At 29.1% G+C, this 16,746-nt stretch overlaps 2 protein-coding genes across 2 annotated transcripts in view; both read right to left on the bottom strand.

Moving 5' to 3' along the window:
* The window catches only part of LOC110021482 (putative exosome complex component rrp40), a 28,263-nt gene extending 28,071 nt beyond the window's left edge, over positions 1–192 (bottom strand). The window contains 1 exon segment of the mRNA XM_020719988.1: positions 58–192. Coding sequence (XP_020575647.1) covers positions 58–111 — 54 coding nt within the window. The 5' untranslated portion in view covers positions 112–192.
* Positions 193–11,656: 11,464 nt separating this feature from the next.
* Positions 11,657–15,285, bottom strand: LOC110021382 (sucrose transport protein SUT1-like). Its single transcript, XM_020719856.1, has 14 exons — positions 15,111–15,285; positions 14,768–14,833; positions 14,588–14,686; positions 14,438–14,502; positions 14,243–14,327; positions 14,055–14,088; positions 13,858–13,957; positions 13,693–13,768; positions 13,195–13,368; positions 12,947–13,090; positions 12,618–12,851; positions 12,454–12,520; positions 12,311–12,354; positions 11,657–11,976 (listed from the first exon to the last, which is right to left on the bottom strand). Exons 1-14 carry the CDS (start codon positions 15,246–15,248, stop codon positions 11,803–11,805), a joined length of 1,500 nt encoding a protein of 499 aa, XP_020575515.1. The 5' UTR covers positions 15,249–15,285; the 3' UTR covers positions 11,657–11,802.
* Positions 15,286–16,746: the final 1,461 nt, after the last annotated feature.

Raw genomic sequence — 16,746 nt, 5'->3', positions numbered from 1 at the left:
AGAGGAAGAGATCTACGTACTAAGAAAAAAAATGGCGTGCAGAGAGGTATTTCTTACGACGGCTTTGTTAACGAGGCTCGACGTCGAAGAACTCGATGTTTCTACCTCCATTCTAGGGTTTAGGGATTCTTCACGAACTGTGGCGAAGCGGAGAGCGGAGAACGGAGGAAAATAAATTATAAAAAAGTTCGTTATATTGAAAAAAATATTAGATGAGGGGGAGTACAGTGAAATTACTCTGCAGAGGGTAACACAATGGAAGATTTTTTTAGTTTAATTCAGTTATTATTATGTGTTATTCAAATGTGATTATATATTATTCGGGTATTATTGTGTTCTATGAATATTTTCGATATTATGATAACTCAAAAATACATCAATAATATTTGAATAATATACAATAACACTTGAATAACACACAATAACACATGAATAACACACAATAATACCTGAATAATACTAGGAGAATATTTTCTTGTGTTATCGGGCTGATCACCTTTATGGCGTAATTTCATTGAGCTCGAGCGGAGTCCTAATATAATATTTTTTTGTTACATTGGGGTATTTGTAGCCTTTATAAATTCTGCATAATTCTTATTTACATATACCTAATATTTAAATTTCAATGTTATAATTATTTATACAATAATTTAATATTTTAAATCACGCGATGAAAAAATATCTTAACATACACATAACAATTATTTGATATGTACATACATATCCTCTATTTTAAGCCAATAAATATTCATATTTTTTTTTTGTTATTTTCATGTCTAAATATTATCTAAATAAATAAAAGTATTAAATATATAAATACATAAAATACAAATAAAAAAAATGCCCAATTTTAATGAGGTATAATAAGAGTTCTAACAAGTTCAAAAGTTGTACCACCATTGAATAAAAAAACTTCCATTTTGTGTGCATTAAAAAAGTATAAATAAATATATTTTAAGTAAACATTATAGAAAATGCTATTTAATATTTTATTAATAAAGCTAAATTTGTCACATCACAAATTCTAAAATAACTATAGTATTGCATGTGTTAATTCTCATCACAATTTTGTTTGTTTGTGTAAACTATGATTTGACAATTTTTTCAAAAAGCAACTGTTAAAATATGTCTTCCCACTGATTTTGGCTAGGTGCGGTAGCAGTTTTTTTGTTATATTAAGTTTTTTTTCAAAAAAAAATGTGGTGATTATTACAATTTTTTTAGTATTAGATTATTTTTTAACATATTCACATTTATTTTTTTAATAAGCTGCAACAGCTCCAAACATGAAAAAATTTTGTATATGTCGCCCGGACGTGAGCTGCGTCTAGACATCGGACGGGATGAACCAGTGAAAAAAAAACACTTCATCATTGTACCGCGTTCATACTTCGCGCCCGGATGACGTACGCAAAATTTTCTCCCCAAACAAACCCTTATTATGTTCTACTAATTCTTGAGCCAGCTCATAAATCCCAATGTAAAAGTTAAAATACAAACCAAAATAACTAAACATTCCCATTGTACAATAAAATATCACTTTTATAGTCCAATTTATACTAATTACTGGACATTTACAGGAGGATGTAACTTGGTGTATGTTTTTCGCTGATAATATCCTTCTCCTGGGCAAGACGAGAGATAAAGCTCAGGAAAAACATAAATAATGGAAGTCTACATTGGAGTCTAAAGGCCTTCATTTGAGGAGAGCTACAGCTTCTTAATATGTTCTACTAATTCTCGTTCGGATGCTATTGTGGTGTTTTTTTTTTTCTTTTACTGTGTTATTGCAACATTTTAAGCATTAATATGGTGTTATTTGTGTTATTGTGTTGTTTTTGGCATTAATGTGGTGTTATTGTGACGGCTTTGACATTAATGTCGTGTTATTAGGAGGTTTCTGCATAAATAGAAAAAATATTTATTCGTAACCAATTAAAATATTTTCTTATATATATTTTCTTAAAAAAATCAATATTTTAAATACGTCCTTATTATTTGTAACCTTATTATTTGTAACCTATTAATATATTTTAAATACTTCTAAATATTTATTTGTAACCTATTAAATATCTTTCATTTAAAATATTCATTTCCTTATATTTCAAATATTTTCTTAAATTTTAAATATTAAAATGAATATATTAAAATATTTCTTTATATTTATTTTCTTATATTTAAAATGAAATGAATATATTAAAATATTTTGTTATATTTATTTCTTTATATTTAAAATGAAAGGAATATATTAAAAAATTTCCTTATATATAAAATATTTAAATTGATTTTTGGTTTATATTTTTATTAAGTAATTCCAAATTTTTAATTAAAATATAGTAATAAAAGGAAAAAAAGAAGATTTAATTAAAATATTGGAATTACGGAATTACCTAACAAGAAAAATAAACAGAAGATTAATTCAAATTTTAAATTCATTAATTTAACAAGAATTAAAGCTGAAAATCAATTAAATATATTAAATAATATTTGCTTAGTAAAAAAAGGTAATCGAAAAATAATCTAATATTAAAAGTAAACCTGAAAAGGAAATTATTTAAGATTTTAATTAACTTTAAAACAACAGAAAATTAATTTTATTATTTAAAAAAAGGAAACTGAATATCAACTAACTTAATTAAGAAAAAAAATCAAAATTACACCCAATTACGCAAAAATAACGTCAAAACAAGACAAATAACACCACAATATCACGGAAATAAGGCATTTTATTAGCATTCGGACGTAGCTCTCTGTCCGGACTCCGAACGTATTTTTTTTTTCAGAGACGTAGTGTTATTCAACATAACAGCGAGAGAGGTAGAATGGGAGAGAGTCGATTAAAAAGTTTAATTATTTTTAATTATGCTTGTTTAATAATTAATTAAGTAATAAAAACACATTTAAAAATTAAAATTATTTAATAAAATTAAAAATAATTCTAAAGTAATATAACTAATAACTAATTAATTATTAATTAATTAATTTATGTTAATATTTTATTAAAACTTTTAATTTAGTAAATAATTAATCAGCATAATTAAAAATAACTTTTTTTTTAATAAAACTTAATAATTTGTTTTAATTATAATAATAATAATAACATAATTACAATTTAATTATATTTTTTATTATAACAGAAAAATAAACTTTTAAATCTTAATAGAAGTGTCAAACTGTTTGAGGGATTTAAAAAGACCACGGCATTCAATGTTGTGATTGAAGTCTTCCCGGATTTATTAAATCCGGATTTATAGGATTTATTAAATTCCACTTAATTGAAATTTCTTTCCTTGCTATACACCACCTTAAATCTTAAAACTTATTTGAAATAATAAAAGTTATATTCCATTAAATTTTGAAAGTTTTTTTGACAACTTATTTTAAAATTTCAGTCTATTAAATAAAATTAAAATAAAAGTATTTTATGAATTGTTTTAAAATATATTATTTAAGTATATTAATCAGCAAGAGCAAACAATGTGCTCGTCAATTAAATCTCTTAAATCTAATTAAGTCATTATTCTTTGCTTATCTTTACGTGAGGTAAATGATTCAACTTGAATAACATCTCGTGTTCGTGTTCGACTCGTTTGAATAGTAGGCCGAACACTAGTTGTTCACGAATAAAGAGTCGTTTTGATAACTCTAATAGCATAGTCATTGGATATTAAGGGTTGGGGCAAGATTTAAAAATTGTTGTTTATATCAAAACATCATTGGAATCTAATTTAATAATTTTCATTCTATTTTCAAAATTAATACTTTTAAAAGATTTTAAATCTTTGTAGCTTTGTAGTCAATTAAATTTTTTAAAAATACTACTCATCAATCTATATATATTTATATAATTGATGAGTAGTATTTTGAGCCAAAACGAGTCGAACACGAAAGAACAAATCTTTGTTCGTGTTCCGTGTTCAGCTCGTTAACTTCTTAGCAAACGAGCCGAACACAAGCTTCTTAACGGGCCGAACACGACGAGTCATTTTGACAGCCCTAATCTTGGGTTTATTTACTACGATGACAAGTAAACATTAGTGAATTATAAATTACGAGAAAGTAAGGCAATGACCATGATAACCGCCTTAAAATTTTTGTAATATTGCACAAGTAATAATAATATCAGCCTACTTACTCTAAGAAAATTGTCACATGTGAGTTGGCTCTTAAAGCTTTTTCTAAAGACAACAAAAGTTATTTCTATTGTATGGATGGGCATGGTGATTGTTGTCAAACTCAAGTGTCATTGAATATCTAAGAGTTGTGCCTCCATGCTAGTCACATAAAAGAATGTGTCATTAGTTTGTTAGTATTAACTTAGCCCAAGTTAATTAAGGAATATATTATTTATGATATTGACCCGACTCGTAATTACGCATATATTTATATTGATTAATATGCCAAAATCTCAACCGAAATTATATTTAGCGGCTAGTGTGCAAAATGGAAAATGATATAAAATTTAGAAATTAGTTTACACACTAGGGGTACTATGCAGGTATATTTATCGTTTCAAGTGATATAGGATTTTCTATAAAATCCCCAGTACCGATCCCACTGGGAATTATGAACTAAAATAAAAGAAATGAAATTCAGGAATTTTTAACCTTAAAGGAACTTTAATTTAAACTATAAAAAATAAATAAATAAATAGTGATTAAATTAAGTTTACTAAAATTCTACAAATGCAAGTAAAAAGTAAATGTAATAATTTTAAACAATATATAAAAGACACTTTTTCCTTACAAATAATTCATAATTAGTATATGATTTCAATATGTTCAGGAACTTAAATGAGGTTTTGTGACAAATAGGAGCATACATATTCTTTACATATTTCAAGCATAAAGAACATTAGCTAATCTAAAGTTGGTGTCAGCATGTTTAGTAATGGTAGGTAGCTTCTTGTCTCTCACTCCTAGATTACCCATTTGTCATCTCTATAGGACTTACTTGTGACCCTTAGTTCCAATTGCTGAACATATTTAATAAAAGAATCTAGTCTGTCATGCTAGAAACATCAATTCTTTGGTCGATCGCGACTGCTTTTTCAAAGTAGAATGCTATACTTACAAGTCAAGAAATCTTAACCATTTCGGGTCTATAACTTTCATCAACAGATTTTAATAGTACAAATAATCCAATTTGTAAAGTAAATGAATGACCGATAAAAATATAATCACAATTTTTAGGATTAAAAAGAAGTTTTAAACAAAATCAAAGTTGCCTACTTGATTACTTCATATTGTAAGGAGAAAGAAAAAAACCTACTCACGAAGCATGTGGCTAACAAAACAAAGCATATTTATAAAACTCAAATCAAAAGTACGAGACTAAAAGACAAAGATACAAATACTTATCTGGAATGTTTTCTCAAGTACTCCTTTGAAGAGTTCTTTGACTTCTCTGACTTCAACAAACACTTACAAGACTCACAAACTTCAGAAATCACAAAGACTCACAAAGAAATTACTAACATTAGATGACTCACTGTTCAACTTTATCCACCCTTATCTGATCACCTATACTTATGGAATTAATCCCTATTTATAAAGCTTCAAAAACAATCAAGAGTTGTTTCAGACATCTCGCCAAACCGTCGAGCTTAGGCGCTAGCCAATTTCTGCATCTAAAGCTTAGGCGGCAGTTCGGCTGGTTTGATATTTTTCTTCAATTTAGCTCATTCTGCTCATGTTTACTCTTAAACTCTTTTTCTTGCTCGTACAATTAAAAATATAAAAATACATTTCATTAAAGTATGATATCCTAAAAAATTGTGTATAAAATGTGCATAAAAAATAAGTAATTTTAAGGTAGATCAATTCCCCAAACTTAAATGCTATTTCTCCTCAAGTAACCTTTCTTACTATATATAAAAAGTATAACTTTATGGAAGTGAGTTTTACTTTAAGATATCTATAATTTTTGTTTTTTAAATACAATAGTAAAACTTTAGAAAGATTTTTAATAATGTATATTAAAACTAGAATGTAAAGTAATTATAGTCAAATTTAAGAATTCTTATTTTTTATTTATTTTAGTAATAATTGTAATTTGTCATATTAAAGATGCTTAAAAGAATTATAAGAAAAAGAATATCATGAGAACTATACTAGTAAGGAATCTAATACTTTATAAATAAACTTAGAAATGTAATTAAGTTTATTTTCTTAAGATGATTTAAGTGAAACCAATTTTTTATTAGGCATCTCCTCAAGCTTCTCCTCACATATATATTTTTTTCTTTTGCTTTTCTTTTCTTTTTTTTTTCTTTCAGGATCATTTTCAATCATTTTTTTTCTTTTCATGTCATGTGAGGATTACTATATTTGGATAGCCTTTAATGATTTTGAACTACATCATCCACTTATTAAAGATAAAAACTTTTCACATTTCCTTACTTGATAAATGTGTATTAGACTTGAAAAAGATTTTTCATAAAGTTTCAATTCTTTCTTTTTAAATAAAAATCTAAGATCTTTAACACTTTCAAAAATATATATATTTTTTATTTTAAATAGTAAAAGCATAATCCTACACGCTTATACTAAATACCTCAAATCCATAATTAATCTTTATTATTAAAAACTTTTACTTAAGTTTAATGTATTAATTATAAATTCAAAAATATAGTTATCTCAAGCTATCTCAACATACCACATGTTAAATTAAAATAGTTTTTGAAAATATATTTTACTCAGGGCAGATAAGGTTCATTTTAAAATAAATTTTTTTCCTCCTCCAAACTTAAATTTTAAAACCATTCAGTTTATATTAAGCATGAATATAGAGAAAAATTTAAAATTTTTAAGCTGAGAACAGTACGGGTAAAATTAATAAAAACAAATGTTGAGTAGTAGACAATTTAAATTAAAACAATTATATCATGAAAAGTTGCAATGTAAAAGACTACTCTAACATACTTAATACTAAGTAAAAAAGTAACAAAAGTAACATCAAAATAAAAGTACATAGAGTAATGAAACATACATAAATAGTTCATCATGAGAAAGATCTAAAAATCATAACTACTACAAAAAAAAATAATGAAGTCGAATCCTCTTCCTTATCATCATCATTATCATCAAAACCAAAGGGGATATCTTCATCCATAGACTTGTGGATCTCAAAAGATGTAAATCAAGGGCATGTAGAAAATTCAACAGATTGATCTCCCTTCATGAATTTCAGTGATGCCTTATCATAATCAACATCATAATCACTTTTCCTCCAAACATAATGTCTTATGATCAAAATTTTCTTCCATATCTTGTTTACGACAATGTATCATAAACATATAATTCTGGTGTTCCAAATATGTCTCAATCAACACATCCCAAAATCCAAATGGAGGCTCAGTAGCAGTGGAAGTAGAAGGTCTAGAAGTAGTAGCAGAAGGTGCATCCCGAGCTCTATCTCTAGGTCTAAATTTAAGAGCATTTACATACACACCCCAAAATTCCTATGTACTTACATATCTAACACCTAAACATTCATATTGATTGGAAAATAAATAAATAAATAGCTGCAAATTTTGTTTTTTAAGAAAATGATGTTTGTTTGTCTTATTCATATTGATAAAGTAATTATTGTTCAAAAAAGAAAAATAAAAATAGAAATAAAAAATAAAAACAAAATTGTGAGACTAGTTTTCATATGTGAAATTTTTTAAAATATATCCACAATTTATTTATTTATTTATTATTACTATTATTATTTGGGTCCAATGATGATGATCATTGATGTGCATGTAGGCATCAGATCCATATATTTTTTTAGGGCTCAACAATATTAAAAACAAAATAAGATTATACAAGTAAAAAAGCCAAATTAAAAAGAAAATAAAATGTAAAATAATTGTAACAAAACATATATAGTGATATCAACTACTAAATAAAATGGCTCTTAGGTAAAAATAATAACATTATTAATTTATTTTGTTTATTTTTTTTCTATGAAATAAAATATTATTGGTATATTACAACACGCTTATTTAAAAAAAACACACATACTAATTTATGAATATTTTGAGTGTTTTTAAATATAAGTTAAATTATGTTTGAAAATTAAAAATAACAATATGCATGCAATAAATGCACTGAATAAATATATTTCTAAAATAAAGAGAAAATATAAAAAAAGTGATCCCAAACAACTTCTTAGTAATATCACATAATAAATGGGCTTGATTTTCGATTGATGAATTCTTATAAAATATAATTCATATCCATGCAATCAAATCAATAAATAACAATTCTCTTCTCTAACTCAAAAGTGTGGCATATATCATTGTCATGGCAATTTAATTTGTTAAAAACAAAAAAAAGTGAGGCGCGTATAGAAGCTTATTCTTTTCTTACAACCCCTTACGAACAAAGGTAGAAAATATGTATGATCATTTGTCATTAAAGGAGCATTGAAGAAAGGTATAATTTTCTACAATTCATACACATCATCTAGCTTTCATTATGCATAATCTTATAAACGATGTACAAGAGATTTGGGTTTGGGCTATATCAATCATGCTTGTCATATCATGTTTTGTGAGATGGGTCAAACATTCGTCAACTTTCTTGTAATATCATGTTTTGTAAAAGAAAACATGCTTGTAATATCATGACTCAAATAATTTATCTAATAAATAGGTTGCACATTTTATGTTTACTTGAAGTCCAATTCAAGTCAAATATCCATGCCAATATAATATACAAAAAAAATTTGAGTTAAGTCAAGTCAAATGACCTTAGGATATGGCCCAAACCCAACTCATCAACCAAATTAACACCACTACTTAAACATGATGTAGTAAAGGTTATTATGTCTTGATCAATATTTTTTATTAGGATGACTGATAAATGATTATATATGTTGATATATTCTAAATGAAACTCTATATGGTATGAACTTTTTTTGTTGCAATTAAAAAATAATTATTCTCCATTAAATCAGATTTTGATGTTATGACCTTCAAATTTTAAATTAAATCAACCAATTAATTCAACATCATTAAAATTATCTGCATATTTTATTTTAAAATTTATAAGATAATTTTATCATATATATAGCTCATTTAAATATTTGATCTCGAACTGAAGTGACTTTCAAATTGCATGAAATAAAAAAATAATAATATGACTTTTTATGTCATTTTACACACACACACACACACACACACACACACACACACACACACACACACACACACACAACACACACACACACACACACACACAGATATATATATCGTAAAGCACATAAGAAACAAAAAAGTTAAATTTGAATGTTTACATAGAGAATTTGCAAATTCTAGAGGGGACAATTTTCCACTCTAGACATAATCTGATTTCACCTCTGCATATAGTATTCACTAACATTTCACCTAAACTTTTTTGATAAAACGATACTGCCACATGTTGTTCTATGATTTTTATATTATTATGTCATTCATTAAATGGTCTGAAAGTTTAGGTGGGTATTTAGAGTTGACAAAATAAAAAAAGAAGATAGATGTGGAATTATAAGGATTACATTGAGGTGGCTTGGAAAAATTAGGAATATAGTGAGAAGTTAGCTATTTTTCCAATACCATCTTCCAATATTTTAAGCTAACAAAAGGGCAAAATAGACCCATATAAGTCAGTGTTTGATTCATATTGCCCTCAAAATTCAAACTCAACATATTTAATATTGAATACTTTCATCAACTAAATAGAAATCTATGCATAAAAAATCACATTTTCTCTATTTAATTAGTTCTACTCACTCTTTTTTTCATTTCCCGGAAAATTTATGAATTTAAACAACTCAAAATGATCAAGATTGAACCTGAAATCTCATATGCCAAACATGGGCCTTTGGGCCCATAGTTTTGTCGTGATTAGATGTATGCCATAAGTGGCTTGAAGGCCCATTGACATCACCACAAGTTTTGCAATAAAGAACATTTCATAATATAATGTGAATAGATTGATCCTGCTTTTGGGCCATTAAAACAAATTAATTTGTACACAAAGTATTTAATCAGACGCAAGTTATACATATTGAAATATTTTACTTTTAATATGATTTGTTTTGAATGTATTGAATGCAAATGAGGGTGAGTACATGTCCTGCAAGTAAAATGGGGTAAATAACAACAAGGATAAAAGGCAACCGGAGACCTTTATATTTTCTTAAAAAATATTTAAAAAAAAGAAACTTGTCTCCATAACTTAAATGAATCTTTAAAACTAACTACTATTTCAATATTTTTCACGTTATTCATATTAATCTCTATGAGAGAACCGATAAGATCATCTTTGTTCAGGGATAGAACCACACTTTTTTGAGAGGGCCAAACTACCCCCTAGACCCATATGGGAGGGGCAAGGGCAACAAAAAGAAAAGTGATATTACAAGAGGGGCAAAACTAATATTTCAAGAGAGGAGCAAAAGAACAAATTGTCTTCTCATATGAGTAAAAATTTAAATGTAAGTGTTGGAGAGGAGGGGAGGCGATTGCCCACTAGACACTATGTGGGTCTGCCCTTATCTTCAATGTCTTTAAAGACCTTCACTTTAAGGTCATCTAATTTTAACTTTCAAAGAACGACGAACCCAATTATCTTTGTGAATTTAACAACCTTTCTACATAATTCTATCTTCATCTTAAATTTATCTTCTTCACCTTCAATAAAAGACTAATATACTACATCTTTAGTGACCTCGATGATCTTCATATACTACCATACCACAAGAAGTGTCATCATGACTTCCAAGGGAGGATCAATATAGCAAATCTCATATGACACTCACTCATAACCACTTTGCAGTGTTGTCTCACGACTCAAATCTAATGATACTTTCGCTTGTATAAAAGGGACTAATATGATCACTCCAAACTTTTTTGGTATTGTCATCGCAAAGATATTTACAATATCCTAAACTATTGATGCTTCTATTAACGAAAAACATTTCAATTGAGCTAGACCTATGTGCTTTATTTTAAAATTTTCACATGAAAATATAATTTAACTTTGATTTTCTTAATCGAGTGAGATTGTCATTTTTAGCCAAGAAGATCATGAAGAAAGATGTAATTTCACTATACACTATCACCATATCTAGGAAAATAATAGATAAAACAATCATAATTAAAAAAAAAAAAAGATGATAAGTATAAAAATTCACAAGAATTCACAAGAGAACTGCAGTAATTTTTTCCAATCGAGAAAATACTACATCAGGAGTTCAACGGTGGAGCGCCACGTGTCAAGTGGGCCCCACCACAATACATTGGTATTGACCAATGTTAAAAATAGTGAAACCCACTTGACATGTGGCGCTCCACTATTGGACTCCGAATGCATCCAGAATCCTTTGTAATACTTTTCCCAATCTTAGAGGTTCTAGCATTTCTCAATAAAAAAAAGTAAATAAATGATAAATAAAAATAGATAGAAAAACACACAATAAATGCACTTCTCACATCAAAAGAAAAAAAAATACTTTATTTAACAAATCAAGTTGACTTTAGAAGTCAAATGATCTGACTCAGCATATACAGCATATTAGCTTTGCATAGGTCTGGTCACCAACCTATGAAAACATCCTCAAACAAGGTATTGTATCTTCTCAAATGGTCAGTACAAAAAATTTAAATGTTTGTGTTATTTATTCATGAGGAAAATAATTTCAATTGGTTCTGAATATTTTTAATAATTATATATGAGGAGAGCAAAAGCATGGCTGCCTCCATCTCCTCTATCATCCATAAACCTAACAAATTTTTTGAAGCTTAGAAGAATTCCACCCTTGAACTCATTAGTGCATAGATCCAAAGCTGTCGCTCTTTATATAGTCATTAGAGATATTGGGAAGCTTAGCCAGGCCAACAAAGGTGCCAACAATGGCGATGCCGCCGGCGAGCGCAAAGGCTGGGATGTTGCCCTTGCCAAAGAGAGCATCCCAAGGGCCAGCACTAAGAGCTACGATCACCTGCATGCATAAATTCCAATTACAAGGAATGAGAAAATGGCGTTTAAAAAACAGAATATTCAGTGTTTTGATGTGTTTTGTGCATGAAAATTCTTTCTAATTTATTTCCACTCTCTGATTTGAATTAGATCTTTCTTAATCCTCATTAAATTATACTTCACAATAAAAAAAAAATGCCACATGAATATCTGCCAACATATGGTCAACATCATTTTTATATAATATCATAAAATTAAAAAAATGTATAACCAAATCATCTTCTACTTATGCATTATCAACCTCTTCTATATAACATAGGATTTGTTTAAAATTCAGTACAATCAGAATAACTCACCTGAGGAACGACGATGGAGAGATTAAGAACACCGGTGACCAGTCCTGAAGAGTTGATCATAAAAGATGCATAGTTTCAGTATATGGAGCCTTATTTTGAAGAACTAAAAGTAGTGAATTTACAGAAGATGAAACCAAACCAACCCTGTTGTGTGCCTCCTTCATTTGCAGCAAGCTGTGCAGCAGTAGCAAAAGGAATACTATATAAAATCTGCAATAAAATTTAATACTTAGATGTTTTTAGAAATACTTCAAGGCATGGAATTTGAAAATAGATAGAGAAGAGATGAGCAGAGAATGATACTAACAGCCATAGGAAATCCAAGGATTGTAAATATAGCCAAAGCTCCAATTTTGATACCCTCTTCCCCATTAGCCACGTAGCTGAGTTTTGTTTTATAACCATGTGTGGAAATTAAACTAAGGACTGTCATGGCAACCATGCCTAAGAAAAGGGTGAAGTTGCCAATGACCCACACAAATCTTGTTGTGATTTTGCGGCGCATAGGCTCAAGAAGAATTGAAGTGATTCCAAGAAGAATCTAATCATTGGAAACAACATGCTTTTAGACCATGAGGTTAAGCCTTAAAGTAATCAGAGAAGGAAGAAGATGAAGAAAAAAGCATTTTTTATTACAGAATTCAGCAGCAAGCCAAATGCTCCTTGTTGAACACCCTTATTATAGGCTTCAATTTCATATTTTGTTCCACTTGGATCACCATGGTAGATCTCACGACCCATCCAGTCAGTGTTGTAAAGAATGAAAGGGAACCAGGCCAGCTGCATTTAATATTATCTGAGATAGTGAGGAACTGAAACAAAAATGTTCATATTCTTTCAGCGAAGAAGAAACAGCTGATAGCATAATGAAATTAGAAACACACCCAGGTGAGACATGTCACAAGAAGAACAGAAGGCATTCCAGTTGGTAAGTTTTTGAAGGCTTTGAACACAGAGAAAAAGCCAGAATTTTGCTGCAACACATTGGCATCCAACTGGGAGAGTGGAACTTCTTTTGCACAGATGAGAGTTACTGTCAAACATAATCCAAGGAATATCTGGATGTAGAGAAGAGCTTAGGAGCTTATCCAAATCAAATGACTTTATTATTATTATTAATTTTTTTGCGTGAAAGCTTGAAAATATATGATGTAATGCTGCGTGAAAGCTTGAAAATATATTTTTCTTTTGTGAGGAACTTGAAGATACTGAAAAGAGAGAAGAAAATCAGAATAAGTTTAGTTTCAAAAGTCTAAATCAAAGTTTATCTTTCCTGCTTGTTTTAATGCTTCTACAGCGTAAAGTGAATCTTTTATTTATCCTTACAAACCATTCATAAATCCAGCATTCTAAACATAAGTTCTAAAACCAATCTAACTTACCACTGCAACCAAGAAGGCACCCTTCAAGTTTGCACAGGATTCACAGCATGAATTTGTCATCAAGAAAGGCATCAGCCTGTGAAAAAGCACATTTTTATAAGTTCTCAAAAAAATAAAAAAAAATATTATTTATTTTTTTTTTGGAAAGATCCATATCAAACCAACTTGTGCCAAGCTCCACTGGCCCCGGAAGCATAACCCAGAACGTTTCCCAAAGCCATCCAAAAGGCATATATGATATTTCCTGCGCTGCATCCATGTTTTCCTATACAAAAAAAATGACAATAATGGATTTATAATCAATAAAATTGCTGCCTTCACGTAATCTATGGAAACAACACAACCTAAAGAAGAAAACTTACCAGATAGATCAGCCATCATTGCTCGAGCAGGTCCCTGCAACAGGAATCAAAAGAGAAACCAACGCAACTCTTCAAATCTATAATACTTGCTAATTCTTCCATGCACAATACAATTTTCTTCATGCAGAAGTAGTTAAGACTTCAAAATTCACCATAAATGAATAAAAGAAGTCATTTTTGAAACTTACCTGAACTGCATTGTTAGAGAAATCCAGCACCCAAAAGCCAATCACATATATAAGAGCAGCTTTCCAACGAGGACCAACATAGGTACTGTTCAAAGGGTTCACACGCACACTCAGACTCTCTTCTTTTTAGAATCAAGACAAAAGTTTTTTATTTTTTTATTTACTTATGTTTTAAATATAAATGTAAAAATATACCTGCAGTTTTCCTTTGTATCTCCCAGTGCTGTTCCAATGTCTGATGAGTACCCAATCACCATCACCTACATGAATAAAATTCAAACTCAAATGATATGATGCAACAAGCAAAAGAAATCAACCAGAGAGAGAGAGAAAGAGATCACTGACAGATAAGCAGATAATGAGGCATCCTGTAAGAATAAATGGCCTCCTCCGGCCAAAACTTGAGTTGCATCTATCACTAAAAAAGCCAACAGTAGGTCCAACCTAATTTAACAAAAAAATAATAGCTCATTGGATTCAAATCCATGGAAACGAAAGCAAAGCACAATGGCTTTGAATACTTACAATAAACCCTGCAACGGGACCGCAAAGCCACATGATAGAAGCCAAAGCATGAGGGAGCCCAAGAGTCTGCACCAATTACGGCAAAAATAATAAAATTAATAAAAAATCATAATTTTCATTGCTATAAATGTACTTCGGTTCAAACCATGATTTCAAAATTTAACCAAACATTTTGAAAACCAATGAGCTAGAATCTTCCCAGGTTCAGCCCATATTCACTAAATAGCAATACAGGGCAATTTGAGAAAAAAAAAGGTTAAATTTTTTAATTAGATTGAATCACCTTTCCCAAATTTCCAACTCAATTCTCCATCTTAAACCTGATCAAAAGAAGGCATCAAACCTGGACATAGGGAGTTAGGAGAGAAAGCTGGAGAGCCCAGCCATACTGCACCCCTCCGGCGACTGTGCAACAAAAAATGAGCCGCACCAGGCTTATATCAGGCTGCCGCCGATCCTGCACTTCATCTTCTGAACCCATTATTACTGCTTCTAAGAACTAAAATCTAACCCCCCTAATTTACCAACTTTCAGCCCTCTGTTGCCGCCGGAGAAGAAGACGAAGGTGACGAGCCGAGCTCGGATAAAATAAGTAAAAGCTTTCATCTTCCCTCTTTTATAGCCTTCACAAAACCCGACTCGTTCGCGGTCTGGTGTGCCAGTGATCAATTTAACTTCCCCGAAAGAGGAGAGTGAAATGGGTGTATTTCGGCTACGATTTGTCCACGTAGGTGGAGTTTGCTAAGAGCTGTGGGACAGAGAATCGTATCGTTTCGTTTGTTTTTTTGGTACGAGGGTTTGGGCGGGAGAAGAAGAGTGCAGTAACCGGAAGTGATAGTTACCGATAAGCTCGCACGTGGTTGGGGTTTCTGTGGTTCCCATATAAGATAGAATAATATGGAGGTATGTTTACCGAATTTTACTATCCTATTCCGTCTCCGGCAGTTGTAATTGTTCCTCATGGTGTATTTTTAGGGTTTTGGATAAGTTTTAATTTCTCAAAATGGTATGTTATCACCGCCGACGTGTCATTCTATTAAAAGAGATAATTCATTAGGTAATTTTTTTTTACTAAAAAATTGATTTTAATAAACTATTCTAGTTGATTATTAATTTATTATTTTAATTTTAATATAATTTTAATAATTAATAATTATTTTTCGATTAAATTTAAAGCATGGTATTCTAACCTAATTTTATTTTTCTTGAAAGAATTTTGATATTTTCTTACACATATTTTTTATATTTAATTTTAAATACTTTGCCCATTTTGAGTTAGTGTTTTTAATTTTCTTAGGGTTTGTTCGGGATCAATTTTTTTTTAATTTTTGTTTTTATTTTAATATAGATTTAATTAGAGCATTTTTTTATTTTTTTTATTTTAAAAAATAAATTATTTTGGATTAAAATACTCAAAATATCTAAAAGTTAATTTCAATATTTTTAAAAACAACTAATTGTATTAGAACATATCAAATATTTTTCATTTTAAGTTAAAATAAAAGAAAAGTAAAAAAAAAAATTGAAAAATAAAATCAATAGTGATCTCAACTGATCACTTAGCTTTATTATTATTATTTTTTAAATAAGAAGCATTTTTATTACATAATTAGCCAAAGATAGTTCGCAGTAATGATTAAATGACGAATGAATTAGGATGACTGGGTGGTTGTGATCAGACTGACAATTGATTGCCAATGATCAAATGATTGCAATTAGATGATAACAATGGTTAGTGGTGATTGTCAACGTCAAATAATAGATAGAGTCCTAGAGTTTTTCATAATTTCAAGTCTTCTATAAGGTATGTCTCGGTCTCCTTCATATGAAGAATGAGCTCTTATTTATAATTTTTTTAAAATAATATTAAAAAAAAAAAAAACAAAGTAATAGAGTTTAAAACACCTTTATTGGATATCTTATGTTGATTTATTCAATAATACACGTCCAATATTTGAGTTTTTTAATAACTTAAAAAA

The sequence above is a fragment of the Phalaenopsis equestris genome, unplaced genomic scaffold, assembly GCF_001263595.1.
Source record: "Phalaenopsis equestris unplaced genomic scaffold, ASM126359v1 Scaffold000134, whole genome shotgun sequence".
Lineage (NCBI taxonomy): Eukaryota > Viridiplantae > Streptophyta > Magnoliopsida > Asparagales > Orchidaceae > Phalaenopsis > Phalaenopsis equestris.
The sequence above is the reverse complement of the archived record's forward strand: the minus strand, read 5'-3'. Positions and strand labels throughout refer to the sequence as shown.